Source organism: Colobus angolensis, unplaced genomic scaffold (genome assembly GCF_000951035.1).
Source record: "Colobus angolensis palliatus isolate OR3802 unplaced genomic scaffold, Cang.pa_1.0 Scaffold543, whole genome shotgun sequence".
Lineage (NCBI taxonomy): Eukaryota > Metazoa > Chordata > Mammalia > Primates > Cercopithecidae > Colobus > Colobus angolensis.
Window position 1 is genome coordinate 1,228,654 of NW_012118966.1, and position 23,843 is coordinate 1,252,496.

A 23,843-nucleotide genomic window follows, 5' to 3' on the forward strand; every position below is an offset into this window, starting at 1 on the left:
TTATTATTTATTTATTTTTGAGATGGGGTCTCGCTCTTATTGCCCAGGCTTGAGTGTTGTGGCGCGATCTCGGCTCATTGCAACCTCCGACTCCTGGGTTCAAGCAATTATCCTGCCTCAGCCTCCTAAGTAGCTGGGATTACAGGCACCTGCCATCACGCCTGGCTAATTTTTGTACTTTTAGTAGAGATGGGGTTTTGCCATGTTGGCCAGGCTGGTCTCGAATTCCTGACCTCAGGTGATCTGCTCTCCTTAGCCTCCCAAAGTGCTGGGATTATAGCTGTGAGCCACTGCGCCCAGCCACAAAAATATTTTTGATACTACTATCTAAATACAGTATAGAACAATGTTTATAATAATTTAAAACGTATAAGATATGTAAACATATAGGAGCAAAAAATACAGTAATATAGTAGTAAAACTATGAGAAATATAACTTCTTTTCAAATTTTCTTTGCTGTTTCCTGGTATCTTTTAATTTAAAAATATCAAATGATATATAACTAATATAGTTTGCACTCAGTGAAACAACTCATAATACCATTATTAAAATATCATCAGTTTTAATTGTTAAATGGTTCAAAATAGCTAATGCTTAGTCATAAATTTTTAACATACATGATTTCATTAGAAACAAATCTAACTTAAGGACTGAAAACTAAACTTAGGTGGGGTTAAGTAAAGGATTCTTCATCTACCTAAGTTAAACTATTAGGCAGAAAGTTCTTTTTTTAGTCAAAATACTTCCTTTTAATCTAGTGTAAAAAAGGAACTTTAAATAAGAAATATTCATTATTAGATGTTAATCATTTAATATTATCAGAGTCATAAGACTTACCTAATCTAGTTTCTTGTTCCCAGGCTTGTTCAATAGTGTGAAGTTTTTCCTTGGTAATCTCCAGTTCTTTATTTATAGACTCCAGCTGTTCTTTTAAGGAGGCATTTTCACACTGAATAAAGGAAAAATATCACTAAGAAACTACATTGTAATTCAGACCAATACCACAAAATGACATTGTCTTAACTTTATATAACATCTCCTTAAGACTCACAATCCAGTTTTTTACAAAATTAGAATTTCCTCCATATATAATACATGCATGCATACAAACACATACATATATGTATAATACAGGTATACATATACACACTGATATGGTTTGGCTGTGTCCCTACCCAAATCTTATCTTGAATCGTAGTTCCCATAATCCTCCTGTGTCATGGGAGGGACTTGGTGAGAGGTATTGAACCGTGGGGGTGGTTTCCCCCATGCTATTCTCATGATAGTAAGTTCTCACGAGGTCTGACGGTTTTATAAGGGGTTTCCCCCTTTGCTTGGCTCACATTCTTCTCCTTCTGGCCACCATGTGAAGAAGAATGTGTTTGCTTCCCTTTCTGCCATGACTGTAAGTTTGCTGAGGCGTCCCCAGCTCTGTGGAACTGTGAGCCAATTAAATCTCTTTCCTTTATAAATTACCCAGTCTCAGATATTTCTTCATAGCAGCATGAGAACAGACTATTACATATACATACATACATATATATATATATATATATAAAATATAAAATATTATTTTAAAATAATCATTCAAATCCTGTGTTATCCAATACAGGGCCTTCAATTTCTGAGTATTAGCTTCTGCTACAAAAGCTGTAAATTCATTTTGGCCAAACTGGAATACTCAAGAGTTTTGCACCCTTCCCAAACTAGTGCTTACTTCCTTCATGCACACAGTTGCTAAGCATCCTTGTGTGTCATCAGTGACAGATGACGATATTTATAGTGAAAAGAAATACAAAATTCTGGCCTTCAGAGTTCTGCCCATTCAGTGCCTATGTGTACGGGTGGGTGGCAGGATTTCGCCACTGTGGAATGCAGCAGATAATAAGCAAGTAAACGAACAAAAAGCCTATTAAAAATGTCAATATTGGCCAATCATGGTGACTCACACCTGTAATCCCAGCACTTTGGGAGGATGAGGTGGGTGGATCATTTGAGGTCAGGAGTTCGAGACAAGCCTGGCCAACATAGTACTAAACATAGTGCTAAAAATAGAAAAATTAGCCAGTCGTGATGGCACGTTACTAGTAGATCCCAGCTACTAAGGAGGCTGAGGCAGAAGAATTGCTTGAACCTGGGAGGTGGAGGTTGCAGTGAGCCAAGATCATGCCACTGCACTCTAGCCTAGGCAACACAGCAAGACTCCATCTCAAAAAAAAAAGAGGTCAATATCAGCCAGGTGCAGTGGCTCACACCTGTAAACCCAGCACTTTGGGAGGCTGAGGTGGGAGAATCACTAGAGTCCAAGAGTTTGAGACCAGCCTGGGCAACAAAGTGAGACCTCATCTCTACAAAAAAATACAAAAATTTAGCTGAGCATGGTGGTGCATGCCTGTAATCCCAGCTATTTGGGAGGCTGAAGTGGGAGAATTACTTGATTCCAGGAGAGCAAGGCTGCAGTGAGCTACAACCGTGCAACTGCACTCCAACCTGGGCAACAGAGTGAGACCCTGACTCTAAAAAAAAAAAAAAGTTGACATTTAGAAAGAAAAAAACAGGGTACTGAGCCAGTGAACAACAGAAGGGAACATATTTAGATAGAGTGGTTGAAGGATGTCTTAACTACCAAAGAAGTGGTATTTAAGCTGAACTGTGAGGTACGAAGTATTTATTATAAACCCAGATGCTCCAAAGGAAGAAAGCATTTGGAGTACTATAAGATCTGAGAGGAGAAAACAATTGAAATGATTGGAGCAGGAAAAGATTCGGAGGATTGGAGCACCCAAGCAGAGTAAGCAAAAATAAGAGTCAATAGCAGTAAAATATGAAGTTGGAGAGACCATCAGGGGCCATACCAAGCAGGGCATGGCATGCCAAGACAAGGAACTGGAATTTAACTTAATACATAAAAGAAAACAGATTTTAAGGAGGAAGTTCTAAACAATCATTCTGGCTGCACTGTGGAGAATAAAGGGGTCAATAGAGAAATCAGGGAAACTAGTCAAAAAGACATTGTGGAAGTCCAGATGAGTGATGTTGCTGGTTTGGACAAGGGTTATAGCTGTGAGGATGAAGAAGACACATATAAACTACATTTGGAAAATAAAAATGGTAGGGAAAAAGGATGACTACAGAATAACTCTAAAGTGTCTGCCTTGACTAGCTGGTTAGGTAACTGAACATCTATTGAAATAAGAATGACTAGGAGAGAAACAGTAACCAGGAGTTCATTGTGGATATGTTAAATGTGAGATCCCCTTGAAATACAGGAATTGTAAAGTAGGTAATTCTGTACAACAGAATAGAGCTGTGAGGAAAAAGGCTGGAGACATAACATAAATATATATATCTTAAGTTCCTTTATTTTTTCTTTGAAAAAACAGAATGCCTATTTACTACATGCCAGCTACTCTTAAGCAATGGATTTCAATGATAAATAAATTATATCCTAGAACTTATATTTGAGTGGAGTACCTGGAAAATAAGCCAATATATAATACAATGTCAGGTATTAAGTGTTATGAAGAATAATACAAACAGGGTAATGAGACTAAAAAGAGGACATGTTATGATTAAATAAGCAGGATAAGGTAATAATAATATATTTTTTAAGTAAAGTGCATAATTACAGTTTTATATGCTATGAATACACAGGAGGGAAAAAAGGAGGCTGAGGGTGTTTTAAATATCTTTCTATCCATTTTTTTTCTTCTTTTCATCCTTTTTCACAGGATAATTCTTTTGTTACAAATCTTTTTCTCCCACCTACCCTGATATTTTACTATTTCCCTTATTACCACTTTCACGTCTTATCTTCATCACTCACTCCCTACTAACTCCTTTCCCTCCTCCTTCAAACTTCATTGGTCTCATTTAAAAAAAAAAAAAAAAGGCTGGACCCGGTGGCTCGTGCCTGTAGTCTCAGCACTTTGGGAGGTTGAGGCTGGCGGATTACCTGAGATCCAAATTTTGAGACCAGCCTGGCCAACATGGCAAAACTCTGTCTCTACTAAATTAGCTGGCCGTGCTGGTGGGCACCTGTAATTCCAGCTACTCAGGAGACTGAGGCAGAAGAATCGCTTGAACCTCAGAGGCAGAGGTTGCAGTGAGCCAAGATCACACCGCTGTACTCCAGCCTGGGCAATGTAGTGAGACTCTGTTTCAAAAAACAAACAAACAAACAAACAAACAAAAGAATCCTCTTCTTGATTCTACCTCAGTCCACATCTGTTTCTTTTCTCTTCTACTATCAAATTTCTAGTTTTTCTTTTGCTTTATTACCCATCCAGCTTTTGTATTTCCTTATTATCTATTATATTCTTCACATATGAAATCTGATTTTCATCACCTCTAGTCTCATAAACCTTTACCTCTCAAAAAGCAACAATGATTACCTAATGATTTGACAACATGTGCACTGTGGCTCTCCACCACTAATCACTCTCATGTATTAGCTTGACCTCTGCGCCAAACAGGAGATACTCAACACACAGAAACAAATTAAATAGTTCCTTATATCAAAAGGCTTATATTCCATTAAGGGAGACAGATATGCAAACACATTGTACTATGTACAAAACCTATGTATAAGATGCAGAACTAGTGTAGACAAGACTGACTTTATTCCATTAAAAAAAAGGATGCTTAAGAAAAAAAAGGTAATGCCTGAACCAAGTTTTGAAACAGGAATAGAAATTCACTGAGCAAAACAACTGGAAGAGAGAAATGGTTCCCTACATAAAGAACAGAGCATGTACACAAGAACATACATAAGAACACTGTGCTCAGAAAACTCTGATAGTTCATCTCTTGCTTTAGATGACATGAGTAAGTAGGGGCTTGACTTTTACCCTTCAGGTGACTGGTAGCTTTTGACAGTTTTTAAGCCAAGGAGTCAAATGGGAGTCACAAGGTAGGATTCATGTTTAGAATGACCATTCTTGTGGCAGTAAGGAGGATGTAAGACTGGAGACAGACACATGAATAATGGCTACCACAATAAAGATAATAAAAAATAAAAATAAGACACCACCAATAGGGATAGGTATGAGATATTCAGAATTATAACTGGGGCCATGCACGGTGGCTCACATCTGTGAACCCAGCACTTTGGGAGGCCGAGGTGGGCAGATCACCTGAGGTCAGGAGTTCGAGACCATCCTGGTCAACATGGCGAAACCCTGTTTCTACTAAAAATACAAAAATTAGCTGGGCGTTGTGGGGCACGCCTGTAATCCCAGCTACTCGGAGGCTGAGGCAGGAGAATTGCTTGAATTTGGGAGGCAGAGGATGCAGTAAGCCCAGATCGGGCTACTGCACTCAGCCTGGGTGACAGAGTGAAACCCCATCTCAAAAAAAAAAAAAAAAAAAATCTTGAGGAAAGATTAAAAATATTCTTTGGGAAAATGATAACATTAAAAATCACTCATTGATACATTATCTACAAGATGTCTCTTGCTTAGGACTTTCTCATGCTGGAGAGGATAGGACAGAGGACATGGAGAATGGAAAAAAATAAATTATCACCACAGCTAAAGAGGCATAATTTTCTATAAAAAGTAACATAATCACCTCTCTTTGGCAAAAGCAGCAGAAAGGAAACTGATTATGATTACTTCTAAATAATATTGATAAATATGACTCATAATTTAGTAGGAGTCCTGAAAGCTACTCAGAACAATGCTTTCATTTACTGAATGTGTCTCTCTGAGACAGCAAAAGCTTTTGAGCTAATAGAATTAGATTTTATGCTACTCCTGTGAGAGGATCTTAGATAAGAATTATCCAAAATCCATAAGCCTCTATTTCTGATGAGGAAGATGAACAAATCAGGAGCTTGTTCTGTCCTCAGTAAGAGGTATGGAGCTCAAGTGGCTATAAGAGAACTGTAAAGGGTCTGGTCCATATTCACAGATTATAACTTACGATATTCTACTCTAGTTTTTTGTATTTCTACAAAAAATGATGAGAATTTACAGAGTGCATCCATGGTCCAAGAAGACCCCTTAATATTTCAGTCACTGTTGGCTACATTCATTCCAAGGAACAAAAGCCAGGGACCATGGAATAATAGTTTGCTCTGGGTACAGGGGTAAGAGAAAGGGATGGGCACTTAATGGGTGCTTCCCTCTTTTGATTACAATATTCTACCGGTTTCAGGATCCTTTTTCTCTTAGATGTCTGGTTGAAAGAGGTTTGATTCAGCTAAATCATGCAAGTGACCTACGGAGAATGATCTAGATAATCATTCAGAAGTCATTTTGCCACTATAAACAGATAATATGTTGTGTGTGTTGATATTTGGGAACAAAATATTTATAACTAAACTGAATGAATAATATGGATAATTATATCTCTGTTAAATTTATATAAATGCAGTCAAACTTTAATTAAAATCTGCCAAATCCCCCCAAACACAAAGACATTGACGAAAAATGGCTAATATCACAAGGTTCAAGAATCACACAAACTTACTTCCAGGTGTTCCAAGTTACTTGTTCTTTGAACGAGCATATTATCTTTTTGCAAGATGTCCCTGTACTTAGACGTCAGTTCATTGTACTGTTTGTTAGCCAGTTCTAGTTCAGACAAACAGACACTATTATCTACAACTTTTTGGAGAGCTGCAATCTTGAAAATGGCCATTTCCTATGTAAATAAAGATATACTGAGTTATGCTGGTGTCTTTTATTCTGGTCAAGCACTAGCCACTTTTGAGAAAGATAATACAACTGAAAGTAAAACAGAATTTAAAACCATTTTTAAAATATATGATTTCCCATGTCAGAAAAATATGCAATAACATTAATTTCTTTCATATAATATTCTACTTTGAAAATCTTAATCATAATAAAAATAAAATACTTTTATAACTCCTGTCATGGTAAAATAAAATTCAATTAATTTGAGAAAACATAACAAACAGCAGCAATATATCTCAGAATATATCTTTGGATGGCTTTTCTAAATTTCATGAGATCAGAAAACAACCTGCCCTTTAATAGATAAATGGGAAAATTAGCATTACCATAGGTAACTTTTACAACTTAGCTATTTATGCTTACTATAAGCTAAATGGACTAGCTTTAATAACCAAAGAAAACTTTTTGTACACATGATCACATGATGGAAACATTAGGGGGAGAACTTCTATTATAGTTCTCTGTAATAAACGACATCAAGGACTTTAAGTTACTTGGTTCATGGTTCTACTCATCAACTACAGAACTATTAAAAGATATCCTATTATCAACACCAAAATGAAATGCCCAGTCTTACAGTTCTCTTAAGTTGATCTATAATAGGCAAACATTACATAGAAAAGTACAATAAAGAGTGATGAAAGCTGAGAAGTGGTATAAGGAATAACCAAATTTATGAATGAGGAAGTAAAAAAAAACTTACGGTTATAATTTATTCTGAAGTACAGTAATGATGGAAATATTTGTCATAGTGCTTCAGATCTCATTTTGGCAGCCTTTCTTCTCCATTTAAGTTAAGTACATACTATTCTACCTTACCCTTGATATTCAGTTTCACTGTTCTAGGGGAAACAGGGGTAGATGAGATTCTATTTCCCATCTCTTAAGAATCTCCCTTTTTCTTGGCTTTTCAATTGTTGGGAGAAAAAAATCAAGTTCATGAGCAGGTAGAAGAGGAAGAAAACTGTAATTCTTTTCTCTTTATATCTCAAACACTAACTGTATTCGTAAAACTCTAAGAAAAGTAGATTCTAAAAAAACTCACATGAAAATAAGAAAACAAACATTTCCTTATTACGTGTCTGAATAAAAATCACTTATGTTTATTAAAGAATTTATTGATGCTCAGTATTAAGGTCTAAGATCAAGCTGAAAATAGGTTTATTAGCATGACATCACCCATTGCAACTTTTAAAGTGGATAGTAAAGAACCCCAGCCCGTTTTAATTTCACTTTGAATTCTGTGTTCCTACAATCCTGTCTAAATTTAGTCATGTACATTGAACATTTACATGCTTAAAAATAAACTACAAGGTAAGGTATAAAACTAGGTGCAGAAGGGTATACATGTCATGTAACCTGTCTTGTCTTTGTTTATGTTTCCAAAAAAGAAACATAAGAAAGATACTAAGTTACCTACAGAGGGTAGAGCAGAAAAATATGAAATGCATAAGACCAGCATTAAGATTTCTCTGACTAAATATTTGCATATATATTGTATGTATTAACATTTAATAAAAAGGGAAAAAATTCCTAAAATTAAAAAAAAAAGAAAAACAAAAGAGCCTAACAATATATCAAATGTATAATATAACTGCATGAAGACAATTATTTCAAGTAAGCATAGAATATATTACTTTGCCTATACATCCTCAGCAAGATAGATTCTGAAGAAAATAAGGCCTGAAATAAAATTTTAAACCATGTTTGGGAGCATTGCTGTTGTTGTTACTATTAATATCAATTCAAGTATTATTTTTCAAAATATTGTATGTATATTGTAGGATAAAACAAATATTTTAATGTTAATAATAAAGATTTTCTGTGTAAGAAAAAAACATACAAGTGCAAAATCAAAGAAGTTTAGCAAAAACCACATACTATTTACTTACCCCATAATGTTCTAATTAAACTGGAAATAACAATATGAACTTACAGTTTAAATATATACATATTTTTCTAACTTGTCTACTGAGAGACTAGTAGCAATGATACTTTGAGAGCAATGATGCCCAGCGGCCAGTTTTTGGTATCTAAATGCCTTCCCCGCTAAAAGGAACCTGGGCTCTTTAAAGAAATGGTTTATTCCAAGTATGAGCATGAAGTATGTAGGTAACTCTAAGATATCTTATGCTAGAAAACAAGTCAAGTTTTGAGGCTTCGTTCAAAAGATTAATGAATTTTTGTCAAAACAATATGAGTCAACTTTAAAGGACTCTCTTTGGCTAAAGTTGAGACAAAAGAAACATGGAATATTTAAAAGTCTGTGACTCTAATATGATACTTAAAAAAGAGAAAGCGGAGATGAGAAAAAAAAATCAGGTAGCGCAGAGCACACCAAGTGCGTATTCTGAAAACTGGTCATTAAAGAGAAAAGCATTTAGTTTGCCTTTGTAGTAGGAGCTATAAGTCAAGATAAACAAATAGCCTGGGCTAATGGGGAAATGCTATTTATTTTACAAAAGCATGTCTGTTAATAAATGCAAGTGCATAATATAACTAGAAAATTATGATGTTTGTAACTCCTCATAATTGAGTTAGGCAACAATCATCAGAGGATGCTAAAATCATTAGGACTGACAATTTGTTATTTGTATGGTACCAAAATATCACCAGTTAACTAAATTGCTTAACAATGGAGGTATATGGTTATCTTTACTTCTTCTTCTTCTTTTTTTTTCTCTCTTAAGAGAGAGACTAGTTCTGTTATATAGGCACACAGGCTAGAGATCAGTGGCACATGATCACGGCTCACTGCAGCCCCCAACTTCCTGGGCTCAAGCGATCCTCCCACCTCAGTGTCCCAGGTAGCTGGGATTACAAGCATGTGCCACTACACCCAGCTAATTAAAAAAAAAAAAACAACTAAAAAACACATTTTTTGTAGAGACGGGGTCTCACTGTATTGCATAGGCCGGTCTGGCCTCAGGCAACTTTCCTGCCCGGGCCTTCCAAAGCGTTGGAATTACAGGCATGAGCCACCACAGCTGGTCTGCTTGTTTTTTCCGTAACACAGTAATCAATTACAAAACATGGAACAACCAGATACTCTTGAACTGATGCAGTATTAAGTATAGAGAATTACTTGTGAAGTATTCTTGCCAAAAATGTTTAAACCTGAAGCTAACTAAGGGTTCCGACCTAACTTTTAGTAATACAAGGGACAGAGGAACAAGTAAAATGACACACACACACAAAAAGTCAGATACATCTTCAAACATTTTCTGGAGAAAAAGAAAACCAAGAGGATTCTATATTAAAAAGATTTATGAGATGTAACATCCAAATGTTTATTCCTTGATCAAAAAATGTAAAAAATGTGACTATAATCAGGGTTTTAGGTGATATTAGAGAATTATTGTCATTATGTTAGGTATAATAAAATTACTGTGGTTATTTAAAGAAAAAAAGGCTTTTTCAAAAGGGTACATTAATTATTTAGGGGAGGAAAGTCTGCAATTCAAACATTCCTACAAAAATCAAAAGAACAATTATGGCAAAATGTTAATAAATGTTAACTATTAATTCAGGTGATGAGCATTATTCATACCATCCTATCTTCTGCATACTTGAAATTTTTTATAGTCAGAAAAAGCAAAATAAGAATCAGATGTACCTTAAATCTTTGCAAACATCCAAGTTTTTCACAAACTTCAGCCTCCATTGACAACAATTCATTCTTTTGTTTCTCATTTTCTTTTCTAAGTTGTCGCTCCAGTTCTACTAAGATTGTATATTGCCTTATAAGTGATTTTTCATTCACTTGCAAAACAGTAATTTTCCTACTGTTTTCTGCAAGTATTTTTTTCATTTCATCCGAATCCATCTGAAGAGCATTGAGCAAATTCTGCAGAAAGACACATCCATATTACTTGTTGAATCTAGCTATCCTAGTTTGTACTATATTGCATACTAATGTTAAAAATGTTTTACTTACATTATATTCTTTTACTTTTATAGCATCTTGTTGAATTTGATCTTCAAGTTTTCTCTTTTCCTCTTTTATTGTTTTAGATTCTGTTTTCCAGGTGTCCTTTTCACTAAAAACAAAACAAAACCAAAAGACAATATTGTAAACCTAATAAAATGCTTGACTACAAGAAAAGATAACTTCAGATTACGCAAATTTAAAGTTTTCTCAACACAAGAGGTATCATAGCTATTCAGTATCTGAAAACACAAGAAGTTACAATTTCATTTAAAAAGGTTTTAGCCTAGAATTAAAAATATTTTAAATAAATGCAAGGCAACAAAGTTATCGAATTATTTTCATTCTTCCCTGATTCACCACTTAATGGGTGGTGATATAATTATAATTGAAGCTGAATCTTATAAACATTTTATTGAAGACAGAAAAAAAGTAGGAAAATAATACCCCATACTAATTCTAGAAATCAAATTCCAACATTCTGACCCCACTCTCAAATTTGGGCGTTAAATGCTTACAAAATAATGTGAATACAAACACGTCAGAAATCATTAGACTTAAAAGAAGATGTGTAAAGGACACAAAATTGGAGTTAAGAGGAATAGTTCAAGAGATCCACACATAACAGTGACTAAAGTTAATAACAGTATATTATATACTTTAAAATTGCTAAGAGAGTAGATTTTACTACAAAAAAAAGTATGCTGTAATCCCAGAACTTTGGGATGCCAAGGTAGGCAGATTGCTTGAGACTAGGAGTTTTGAGACTAGCACGGCCAATATGGCAAAACTCTGTCTTTACCAAAACTACAAAAATTAGCCAGGCATGGTGGCACATGTCTGTAATCTCGGCTACCTGGGAGGCTGAGGCAAGAAAATAACTTGGACCTGGGAGGTAGAGGTTGCAGTGAGTCAAGATAGGACCATTGCACTCCAGCCTGGGTGAAAGAGCAAGACTGTCTCAAGGAAAAAAAAAAAAAAAAGTATGTGAGGTAATACATATGGTTAAGTAGCTTGATTTAGTCATTCCACAGTATATACATATATAGAACACCATGTTGTATGCCATAAATTCTTACTTGTGAATTTAAAAAATAATTTAAAACATATTTATATATAAATTATTTTTTTTGAAGTTGTGTAAGACACTGTTATCTATGCATGAGCATTCCACAAACATCTGCAACGTTCTTCACATAAACCCAGTACAGTGGTATCATTTCCTTTGCAACTGAATGATTGTTCAGACTTGGACATGTGACCCAATTCTAGCAAATGAGATTGGAGTCAATGTCTGCCAGATATCACCATAAAAAATGTTTATTTAAAATTAAAAGCTATGTAGAAAAAAAATGCTCCTCTTCTTCAATGGGCACAGTTTCATCTTTCTTGAATTCATGCAGCTATTTTACAACTATCATAGGTGTTAACAACAACCTTCCAATATGACCTGCCCTATAACTAGCTTTGTGGTTCTGGTTAGTCAGATAATAATTATTCTTAGTGTTTAAATCACCTTTGATTAGGTATTCTATTTCCTATTAAGGAAATCATTCTATTGATTTAGATGAGATGACAGAAATAAGGAGAAATAAATTAGTTCCCTATACATATATGAACAATGATGATGGCGATGATGATGAATGATGCCAACAGCTGACATTTACAAACTGTTCATATGTGCCACACACTAGCCCAAGCATTTTCATCTAATAACTCACTTACGTTTTACAATAATCCTATGAAAATGGTATTACTTACAAAGAAACTTACAGATAAGGAAACTGAGACACAGATAGGTAAGATGACTTGCTCAAGCTCTTACAAAAAGCAAATGTTAAATGATTCAAACTCAGGCAGGATAATCCCAGGCTCAATGTAATCATTAAACTACACTGTCTCCATAAACAAGTTCTTAATAGTAGTTACTAGAGTAAAAAAATATAATTGCAAAGGAAGAAGAAAAAGGGAAGAACAAAACATCAATTATTCTTATGTTACTTTCACAATTAACAAGAATATACTGCAATTGTATTTATAAAGTTTTGCTAATACCTATACCTTAGGTATTCTTTATACAACAAACTTTGTTGATGACGAATTACAGCAAATTTTCTGTTATAATCTTCAAGAGAATCTTCTAAATTCTTTAACTTTTTTTCTTTATTTTCTAGTTCCTAAAAAGTGGTTTAGAAATAAGAATGCAAAAAAAAATAGAATGTTGAATTTGAAAGTATAAATTCATATTCTGACAACATTATAGAAAAGTTAAAAGTCACCAAATCCGTAAGCAACACAGATAATTTTTCCATGACATTTTGAACATTTAAGGCATAAAAATAAGAGTACTATACAACAGGTAAAGTTATTTTTACCATATGTGATAGTTACAGTTAGCACACAAATAACCAGATCACAATGTTTTATTAGATAGAATAGTTACAGACTCACCTCTAGTCACTTGGCCACATACCCTCTTGTGAAGATATAGTTTCATATCTTCACTCAAATTATCCTTTCCAATTATTTCATTTTAAAGATGAAATTGAAAATTAAATAACATACTCAATATCCAAAAACTCATTAACACTACACTTGGCAATCATTTTTACCAAATACATATGCTAGGCTTGTTGTCTGGTGCTTTCCATATATACGGATCCAACATTTGAGGTCGGGTCTGTCTGACTCCAAAGGTCTTACCACGCTTATAGCTCTATACAGCCTTAGGATTGAGAGTCCAAGCACCTGTTCTGCCACTTTGAACAGGTTTTCAGACTCCCAGTTGGTACTCTCTAATCTACTACAAACTTCTGATACATTTCTTACATAAAGATGAAAAAACATGAATTTTATCTCAAAAAATACAACAATGCCATACTACCACTATTTGCTGGTAGTGTCCCTATACCTCAGGTAAATAAGAGAAATAATAATGCTAAAATTATACATTTAAAAATAATAACATAACATATAGTATAAAGCAATATTCTAGTAAGTAGTTAAAGCTGTCCTTACCTGACTTAGATAACATAAAAATCCCAATATTGAGAAAAAGATGAATTACTGTAATTTCCAAAATAAAAATGAGTACTTAAGAATTAGAACTCAAGTATACTCATAAATGGATCACCCAACAGAGAGCAATAGCGGCATTTATAATCAAAAACATATTTTCATTGATTCTGAACATATATTTATAATTATATTTATAATGTGTGTGATGTTATAGATAGTCAAACTTCAAATAATGAAAAAGATCTGTCATTAGGACATTCATAACAACCATTATATAGACAGCAAAACTGAGAAACCCAGGGCAAGTAGTATAGTAGAGTACCCTTTCCTCTTTAGAGGTAGATTAACTAACATTTTATTGGGTAAAGAGAAGACAAAGGTAAATAATAATTTGGTTTAGAAGTTTTTACTTGTGGCCGGGTGCAGGGCTCACGTCTGTAATCCTAGCACTTTGGGAGGCTAAGGTAGGCGAATCACTTGAGACCAGGAGTTTGAGACCAGCCTGGTCAACATGACGACACACCATCTCTACTAAAAAAAATACAAAAATTAGCCAGGGATGCACACCTGTAGTCCCAGCTACTCAGCAGGCTGAGGCATGTGAATCACTTAAACTCAGGAGGTGGAGGTTGCAGTGAGCCAAGGTAGCGCAACTGCACTCCAGCCTTGGTGACAGAGTGAGACTGTCTCAAAAAAAAAAAAAAAAAAAAGTTTTTACTTGTGAATACAAAAAGGGGAACAATTCTATCATGACACTAAAAAGCTTTGACAGACTTTATTCTTACGTTTTCCACCCAGCAATAAATAAAAGTGCTCACTTACATACACTGCTTTATAGTAGCTGCTTGTTGTTCTGCTTGTGAATCATGTATTTCACATGAACGACAGGCATGTGAACAAGATGTGAAAACATGCTGCTCTTGCAGATGAATGGAATGAATGGTACAAATTGCTTTTATGTATAATATTCCATCTAACATCAAAATCCATACAAAATATATTTCACTGTTACTATTTTGAGAACTCAAAGGAATACATGAAGACTAATTATTAAGAAAAGTACTATCTGCATGATGGAAAAATTAAAATAAAGTAAAATAAAAGTAAAAATACAAACATACTACCAATGATTTTTGTTATTCACATGTAAAATTTTCAATACCTATAACAAAATTTTTAATACCTGTAACAAATGTATTAAATATTCATTCTGAGAATTAATGATACTGGCACTAGATGGTGCTATCCCATCAGGTAAGTCAATTCCTTTAAAAACAACATTTGATCCTTCTGATTGTCGTAAAAGACTAGTTTCTTTTTCAAGATGATCTATCTGGAAAAAAAAAAAATCCAGCAATGAGAATAACATCTCTTACACCCAAAGAAAGACAGATAACAGATATGTGAATGCCCTGCCAGGAATTTTACTTAAACTATACTTAGTTTCTGCTTAGAAATGCCCAGGTATAAGATTTAGAATTTTTGTATTCTTTTTAATATTATAAGGCACATATTTTCCACTTAATTTTATAAGAGAAATCCAGTTTCTTAATATCAAAAGAATTAATTCAATGGGCATTTTTTCATAAAGGATTCTTTTAAAAAAATTAAAAGTTTCCTATTAAATCTACATTCTTATGTTCAGCATTTTCTTCTATTTAATAAAATTCTCACCTTTAAATTAGCCTTTGCCAACTGCTGTGAATAATTTATAGCCTCTTTCCGAGATTCCCTGAGCTCCTGTCTTAATTCTTCATTTCTTCCGGTAAGCTGATCAACTTGGGCTTTCAAATGCAGACTGGCATCAAAGATTCCTTCTGCATTCTTTGATTCTATAGCCTAGTAAATTTATATTATATATTAGAAATACAGAGAAAAACAGTGAAATCATGGTAAAAAAAAAAGTCTGTCTTTAAATAAAATGGACATTTAAGCATTTTCCTATTTTCATTGCCAAGTATGATAATAAAGTATGCCAATTCAAATTCTTATTTATGGATCTATAAAACTTTCATTTACATTACCAAACATAGTAATTACTTCATTAAAACAATTAAAAAACATCTAGCTAATCTTAACAGACTGGTAGACTAGAAAAACAACCAGACAGGAATAAGATGACCAGGGTTCAAATTTTAATCAGTCACTAGCTGGGAAAGTGACTTAAATTCTCTATATCTTAGTTTTCTTGTCTCTAAAAAGGGGAAAATAATGTTAGCTCTGCTCACTATACAGGGTTTTTGTACAGTCAAAATGAAGTATTTTTCTCTGAAATTATATAGCATCTGTATTCAAAGCATGCGCAAAGGAATGGAATACAATACAATATTGAAAAATTGATCAATACAACATTCAATTAAGTGAATTTTTCAGTGCTTCCCCTCCACACAGTTGAAGCATAAATAAAAATAAAGGCAAGGTATCATAATATGGCATTATCTAAGAATAATGAGTAAGCAAAAATATGTCAAATATTAAAATATTATCAGAGTGGCATCACCGGCCCAAAATCTCCAACAATGGCATACGTAAGTATATACACACAATGCTCACATCTACATAATATATACATATAAATATATTTGGACTTTAGACGAACTGTATGGAAAAAACTGTTAAAGGCAAAGTAAGTCTTAAAAAATGAAGGTAGAAGACAAATAAGGTAAAATGAATAGAACCAAATGCAATCTCCTACTCAGGAAGGTGATCCGGGGTTTAACTCTAGGTAGTAGATTTATAAACGCCTTCCCCTGAAGGAGATTAGAGCAGGTCATGCAGAGTAATAACTTATACTAATTCAAAGACAATATCATGAAGATAAAAGTAGGTAGAGGAAGGTACTCTGACTGATAACAAGGTGGTCTAGTTAGTTGTCTCACTGAGGAATAGTGCCTTGTCTACATGGACTTTGGTAAAATGAGAATGAGTTACATAGCTGTTGGGGGCACTGAAAAATACCTTGTAGTAACAAAAAGTGAACTAAAGTGCATAATCCAGAATTATCTGGTCTAAATTGTCATAAATTCTGAAGATTTCTTAGAGAAGGATTGTTAGGTGATTTGTGAATTTCAGACAGGGCCTATGAATCTGAAAAAACAATGACAATCCAGGATAAAAGTAAATGAAGTCTATGGAAACAGTGGCTCCAGGAAGGCCCAGAGATTGTCAGCATAAATAGAAGCTAGGATTTCTTGGGCCATTCACTCTGTTTTCATTTGGTCCCTAAATAGAGCTGCCCTTGGAAAATTAAGTTTGATCTGGGACACAGTATCAGTAGTGGGCATCATCACAGACAAAAGATGTTCACATAAAAAAAGCATAAAGAATCATTTTAGACATTCAAAATGGCAGAGGCAAAACGAAATCACCAATCAGAATGAGAAAGTCAGAATGAGAAAGATATAATGGGAATCAAACTATTTTCTTGCCTCAGGAAATTTTTAACATATCAGTATCATTCTCATTCTCTGCTAACAATCACAGTGTTGTTATAAAAAGTATCCAACTACTGATTAATCATGATTTTTTTTTTTTAAAAAAAAGCAATTCAGTAAATAATAATTTTTTTCCTACTGAAATCAAGCACAAAGTTTGGAAATAATATAATAATGTATGCTAAATATGTTCAGATAACATAAATGACATATAGTTAAATATTAACAATCTAAAATGTGTATATTATTCAAGTTTATATAACAGATACTCTATCATGTATCTGTAAACGGTAAATTCATTCAGAATTTCTCAAGTCTCTATATGGTAAATATAAATAGAAGATTATTGATGGCTAAATCTTTCCTGTAACAATGAGTAAGTTTTTAAACATTTAGAATAAAGCCATTTCATAATACTTCTTATAGCATAAGTTCCTAAGAGACTTACACTCCCATAAACAAAAAACGAATTAAAAAAAAAAAAAAACTACCTAAAGTTTTTAGAAAATGAACAAAAGCAAGGAGATTTTAGGGAAAAATAAAAGGGGGGAGGGGGGCCGGGCGCGGTAGCTCACGTCTGTAATCCCAGCACTTTGGGAGGCCGAGGCGGGTGGATCACGAGGTCAGGAGATCGAAACCATCCTGGCTGACATGGTGAAACCCCGTCTCTACTAAAAAAAAAGCAAAAAAAATTAGCTGGGCGTGGTGGCAGGCGCCTGTAGTCCCAGTCACTCGGGAGGCTGAGGCAGGAGAATGGTGTGAACCCGGGAGGCGGAGCTTGCAGTGAGCGGAGATAGCGCAGCTGTCAAATATGGAAGACAGGACCAGCAAAGATTGACTTTGCCATTTTTAAAGATTTAGTCATAGCGCAGGGTGCAATTGCAGTGACCTATCATCTTTCTCATCTAGAAAACCACAGGATAGAACCCAAAACCATGGGAAAAGTGAAAGAAAAATCCCAGTAAGAAAAGAGTCATCAAAAACGAGCTCCAAATTCTGTGTAAAAAACTCTTCAAGGTCTCAAGTTGACCCCTGAACCAAAAGAACAGAGATAAAAAGGAAAACGTCAGTGAACTTGAAGACAGATTAATAACAAATATCCAGTTGGTAGAAGAAAAGTATTGAAAGCAGCTCAAGAAAAACTACATTTTACATACAGGGAAACAATGATTCAAATGACTGAAAATATCTTATCAGAAACTATGGAGATCTGTACACAGCAGAAAATCTTTCTAAAGTGATAGAGGAAAAAGATTAACATGAAAAAATAACTTACATTAACTAGTCTTTCAAGGCTAGGGATAATTAGAGATGTTTCTCCTCCTTTAACATCAGGATCTTTCTGCATTTCCTTAATTGCTTGCAATATTTCTTTCATACCTTCTTCAAGTTGCTTATTTTCTTCAACTAATTCTTTTACTGTAATTATACAGTTTTCTCATTGGATGATCAGATCTTTTTCACAATTTACACTATTCTATACAGATGACAAATATTTCACATATACCAAAGCAAGCATTGGAAAAATGCAAATGTAAATAAACAAACAAGAAAATTCAACTATAAATCCTACGTGAATAGTTGAGTTAAATGACAGACCTATTTATATCATATGCATATACACACATATCTCATCACTGGAAGAAATAAATCACAGGAATACTTTTGCCTTAACTTAAACTATACTTTATATTAAAGAAGTTTAAATTTGGTGTTCTAACTTCATTTAGATTAAAGAACACACAAGAAAAACGAGTTATACATTCTCACAAAAAATTCATATTAGTAACATTCTCTGACAATGAAAATAGCAAGGCAAACCAACTGGATGAGTGACAGACTGAAGTATATACAGTACAGAGGTAATTAGAAGTAAAACAGATTAGAAAACAGAGAATGTGTTAATGTCCTTTTAGGCCCATGATTTTAAGTCTAGGAAAAATAAGAACAGAAAAGTAAAAGATAATTGTAACTTACATTTATTCTGAAATTTGGCTATCACTGTCCTACTTCTTTCTAAATCTCTTTCTTTTTCAATTAGTTCTCTTGAAAGAAATTCATTCTGAAAAAAGCAGAAACAACAAAATTGATTTTTTTCAACAAAATATCACAATAGTCTATAGTTTTCAAGTTAAAAGTTTGATCAATTAAGTATAACAAAACCAAAAAAAATGAGCTATGAAGACATAGCAGCAATCATAAAAATAAACTAAAATCTAAACAGTAAAACAGATGGTGATCTTCCTCCCACTTTCTCCCTCTCCCAATGTCCATGATAAAAGGCAAAAAGATATAATGGTTTTCGTCTTTAGTACCAAAATCATCTCTTTTAATGTTCTGCCTTTACACTACCTGTTCTGCCTGGCTTCTATGACGTTCAAGTTCTATTTCTGCATTTCTACTCTGTGCTTCTTTGATCAATAATTCCTGTGCTATGATTTCATTCTAAAGAAAAATTTAATAAATTAGACAAGTCAATGAGTTCATATCAATGTACTGCATTTTAGATTTTAAAAAGTAAAATGTGTATAACTCATGTTAAAATGCAAACAAAAATATTCTAACTGTAATTGTTACAGAACTTTGTTAGAGATGTCATAAAAGAGCAACCACAAAAATATAATTTGGAGAAAAGCTCACCTGAGATCTAAGAAATACTAGTTCTCTCCGTAGCTGTTCTATAAGATTTTCAAGAGGATGTATCTGAGATAATTTTGACTGTGCAGTAATAAACACAGGGTCTGGAAGATTAACTTCAAGCTTATTTTTCAGTATCTCTGTCTGCAAGGGTACTTCACTTTTTATTACATCTTCTTTCAAATTGGTATCAGCATACTTTATTTGGGTATGAACCTGTTCTTCTTCTAATGTTGCTACTTGTGATTTATCCATGTCAGTTCTATTTTCATGAATTTGTTGAAAAAATATTGCAGATTTTTGCCTAAGTGATAACTTCTGCATTATGTCTGAAGCTGTTGATAAGCTGTGAAAAGATGAATTGCTTTTTTGTACAAAACTAGTCTTCTCTAGTGCTTGATGGCTTCTTGAGTCTTTCTTCATACAGTCATCAGAAAAATGGCATACGTCATTTATTTCTTCATGGTTTTCCCTACTAAAGGTGCTGACTAACGATTCTAGATTTCTTGAAGACTGCAGACACGGTGCTTTAAAAATCTCTCTTATTGTAATAGTTTCTGGAGTTGAATTATCTTTTACTTGCATGGATGAAGAAAGTCTAGTTAAAGGGACAAAAGGATGCATTCCACTTTCTACACTACGGTGAATTTCAGATAACATTCTTGATAATGATCCTATGGTCATATTCTCTTCTAGCTCATTCTGATCTGACTGTGGGGTATTGAATGATGATCTCCTATGCAGCAGCTCTACTTTATCTGAACTCCTAATCTGTATTCAGAGTAAATAATGTCTCATTAATCAATCTTTGAATCACAGGTTATTTAAATAAGCAAATATTTCCCTCTACTTATTTATCAACAATAATAAGATTAGATGTTCAGGAATGAGATAAAGGGTGAAGAAATGAAAGCACAGTAAAAATATTTTCCCTTACTCTCTTTGCAATACTTTACTATTATTACCTTTGATTGTGCTTCACTCATATTTTTCAGGCTCAATAAATCAAATTTTCTTTCACTTATTCTATCTCCTTGAGAAACGTTTTCAGTTAGGTTCAGGTCCTCAGTGGTTAATCCTATACATAAGAGAATTAACAAACTAAAAACATTAAAATAACCGTTCTACTATTCTAACATTTTAATTCTTAAAACCTACAATCAAGTTTTAACCCAAAGGTAGAATAATTGTTTCCAAACTCCTCCCAAAATTCTACATAGCCAATACAACCTTCTGATCTAGTTCACTTTCAATGAACTATTAATAATGTGAGAACCTAATTTGAATTTCATCTTCTCTACCATTCTTTGCCTCTTCTATATTAAAGCGTTACTCAATAAGCACCAGTTAAAAGACATATATAGTAAATATAAATGATGAGTAACAAGTAAACTGATTATTGTACTAATAAATTATGAAGTTTCATTTATTGAGAAAGTTTTGGATATATTATAGAAATCATAATGCTAAAAAGAACCACTCTGCTATTATTCATATATGTGCTTGGGGACTTGGGGCAAGTGAAAAAGATATTCCTTCTGTGTGGTTTTCTTACAAAAAAGCACTGCAATGGCTATTATAAAACTTAACTAACTGTTCTCTTTAGCTCAAGTAAAATAAACCAAACAAAATGCTAATTTATATTCAATAAAGCATTATTTTCACTTAGTAAAGAATAATTTAAGTAAAAAATAATTTAAGAATTATTTTATTTAAATAATTAAATAAAAATTATTTAATAATAATTTAATGGTGGCTCACGCCTGTAATTCCAGTACTTTGGGAAGCCAAAGTGGATGGATCACTTGAGATCAGGAGTTGGAGACCAGCCTGGCCAACATGGTGAAACCCCATCTCTACTAAAAATACAAAAATAAGCCAGGCGTGGTGGCTCACGCCTGTAGTCTCAACTACTCAGGAGGCTGAAGCACAAGAATTGCTAGAACCTGGGAGGCAGAGGGTGCAATGCGCAAGGTCGCACCACTGCACTCCAGCCTGGGCAACAGAACAAGACAGACTCCATCTCAAATAATAATAATAATAATAATAATAATTTACAAGAAAAGCTTTTCAATGTATAGTCCTTAAGGAAAGGCAAAATGTTGAGTAACATATATTAATATAAAACTACTAAGTTTTATTATTATTAATCACAACATATTGGTGCTGTCTAGAAATTAAAATACTATACCATAAAATTTTCAAATATTCCATAATTCTAAGGTTGGTTTTGTTTGTTTGCTTAATTTTTGTTACTTTGTTTTGTTCGTTTTTGCCTATTTCAGATTCAGGACTGAACCCACTGACACTCACTTATCTCCTTCAGGCTGTTATTGTCATTTATTAAATTTGTAACAGACCCACAATAGAACAGCAAAAATAGCTAACACATAAATAATTTCATATCCAGACAACTCACTTACCAATAATTCTTTTTAAAGGTTTAGAATAACTGAGTATACCTGAAGTTGCACTTCTTTTTCCTCTTTCTTGAGCCATTTGACGAATTTTTTTTTTCAGATCAAGTCGTTCTTCCTCTAGACTTTCAATCTGCAAAGTATAAATTATTAGTATTTCTCTATAGTTCAACCAAGAAAATAATCAACTGACTACCACACTTGCCTCTTTCAAAAGAATCTGGTTTTCAGCTCTGTACTGCTGCTGTTTTAAGTGTTTGCTATTTCTAAATTCAGTTAAATCAATCACTGTCTTTGGTTCAAGGCCTAGAATAGAAAGCAATACAATTAAAAACTTAAAAGCATTCAAATAAACTGCAAAAATGTCATATACCATCAGGCAACTGGTTATAATTCACTTAGCCAGTATCACTGAAGAATGAGGTAACTTTCTGTGAAAGAATTTTCCAGATATTTAAACAGTAACCCGAGTTAAAATTTTATCACAATTATTAATGGAAATCCTAACAAAAACCTAATGTAAATTATAAACAAAGATTTGGAGCTTTTTAAACACAGAAAATGATGTCTATGACAGCTACCTAGACTGGCCAGAAGTCATCTTTAGGAACTTCCAGATTCTTGGCTGTGATCTGAGAAGTCTAACTTGGGGTCCTAGCACAACTATGGATCCAAGTTAGATACTTTTCACACATATATATCTGTATAAAGTACTTATTTGTCTATTTATCTTTTCTTTAGATAATAGTTTTTACAAATGATCATTTTTAACTAAGAAACCATTAAATGAAATTTAGCAATAATGAAATCCATATTTAGATACTTATTTTCATTTTAAAGCAGCAACTTAGTCTGCACTATCATAACACTTAAATTAGTAATATTAACTATTTATTAATAAACTATTTATTAAAATAAATAAACTCTCAAGCTATATTACTAATTACTCCTTAAAATACTCAACCAAAGTAAAATGTAAATAGTCCGAATTATAAAAGTCAAGTACTTAAAAATCTTTAAAAGATTTTAACAGGCCAGGCGCGGTGGCTCACGCCTATAATCCCAGCACTTTGGGAGGCCCAGGTGGGTGAATCACTGAAGGTCAGGAGTTGGAGACCAGCCTGGCCAACATGGTGAAATCCCATCTCTACTAAAAATACAAAAATTAGCCAGGTGTGGTGGTGCACGCCTGTAATCCCAGCTACTCAGGAGGCAGAGGCAGGAGAATCACAACACACAGCGAGAGGTTTAAACATGTCATCTGTAACAAGAGCATTCTGCAAACAAATGTGGGTAATACATACCCTACTTTTGTTGGAAAAAAAAATAAAAAAGGTTAACCTCTGATATGTGGTATTAATAAACTTTCATTTTTTTTAAAGAAGCAGCTATTACTGAGGAGATGCTAGACTGAGTAAGGCAATGTTCCAGCCCTGCCCACCCACCACTCCAATACCATAAAATCTGATTCCACTTCAATCAGGTTAGCTCCACTTTTATTTGTATTAAACATTTTATAAAAGTATTTGAGGCCAGGCACAGTGGCTCAAGCCTGTAATCCCAGCACTTTGGGAGGCCAAGACGGGCGGATCACAAGGTCAGGAGATCGAGACCATCCTGGCTAACACGGTGAAACCCCATCTCTAGTAAAAAATACAAAAAACTAGCCGGGCAAGGTGGCGGGCGCCTGTAGTCCCAGCTACTGGG

General features: G+C 33.9%; 1 protein-coding gene across 1 annotated transcript in view; it reads right to left on the minus strand.

Moving 5' to 3' along the window:
* The window catches only part of CEP290 (centrosomal protein 290kDa), a 94,570-nt gene that overhangs the window by 48,080 nt on the left and 22,647 nt on the right, over nucleotides 1-23,843 (minus strand). Inside the window, exons 16-27 of the mRNA XM_011961265.1 lie at nucleotides 22,342-22,442; nucleotides 22,182-22,269; nucleotides 20,685-20,797; nucleotides 19,060-19,144; nucleotides 18,359-18,501; nucleotides 15,323-15,487; nucleotides 14,832-14,981; nucleotides 12,692-12,807; nucleotides 10,640-10,742; nucleotides 10,319-10,549; nucleotides 6,476-6,649; nucleotides 839-950 (exon numbers count right to left, since the gene is read on the minus strand). Of these exons, the coding sequence (XP_011816655.1) occupies nucleotides 839-950; nucleotides 6,476-6,649; nucleotides 10,319-10,549; nucleotides 10,640-10,742; nucleotides 12,692-12,807; nucleotides 14,832-14,981; nucleotides 15,323-15,487; nucleotides 18,359-18,501; nucleotides 19,060-19,144; nucleotides 20,685-20,797; nucleotides 22,182-22,269; nucleotides 22,342-22,442 (1,581 nt within the window). The remainder of the gene's footprint in view (nucleotides 1-838; nucleotides 951-6,475; nucleotides 6,650-10,318; nucleotides 10,550-10,639; nucleotides 10,743-12,691; nucleotides 12,808-14,831; nucleotides 14,982-15,322; nucleotides 15,488-18,358; nucleotides 18,502-19,059; nucleotides 19,145-20,684; nucleotides 20,798-22,181; nucleotides 22,270-22,341; nucleotides 22,443-23,843) is intronic.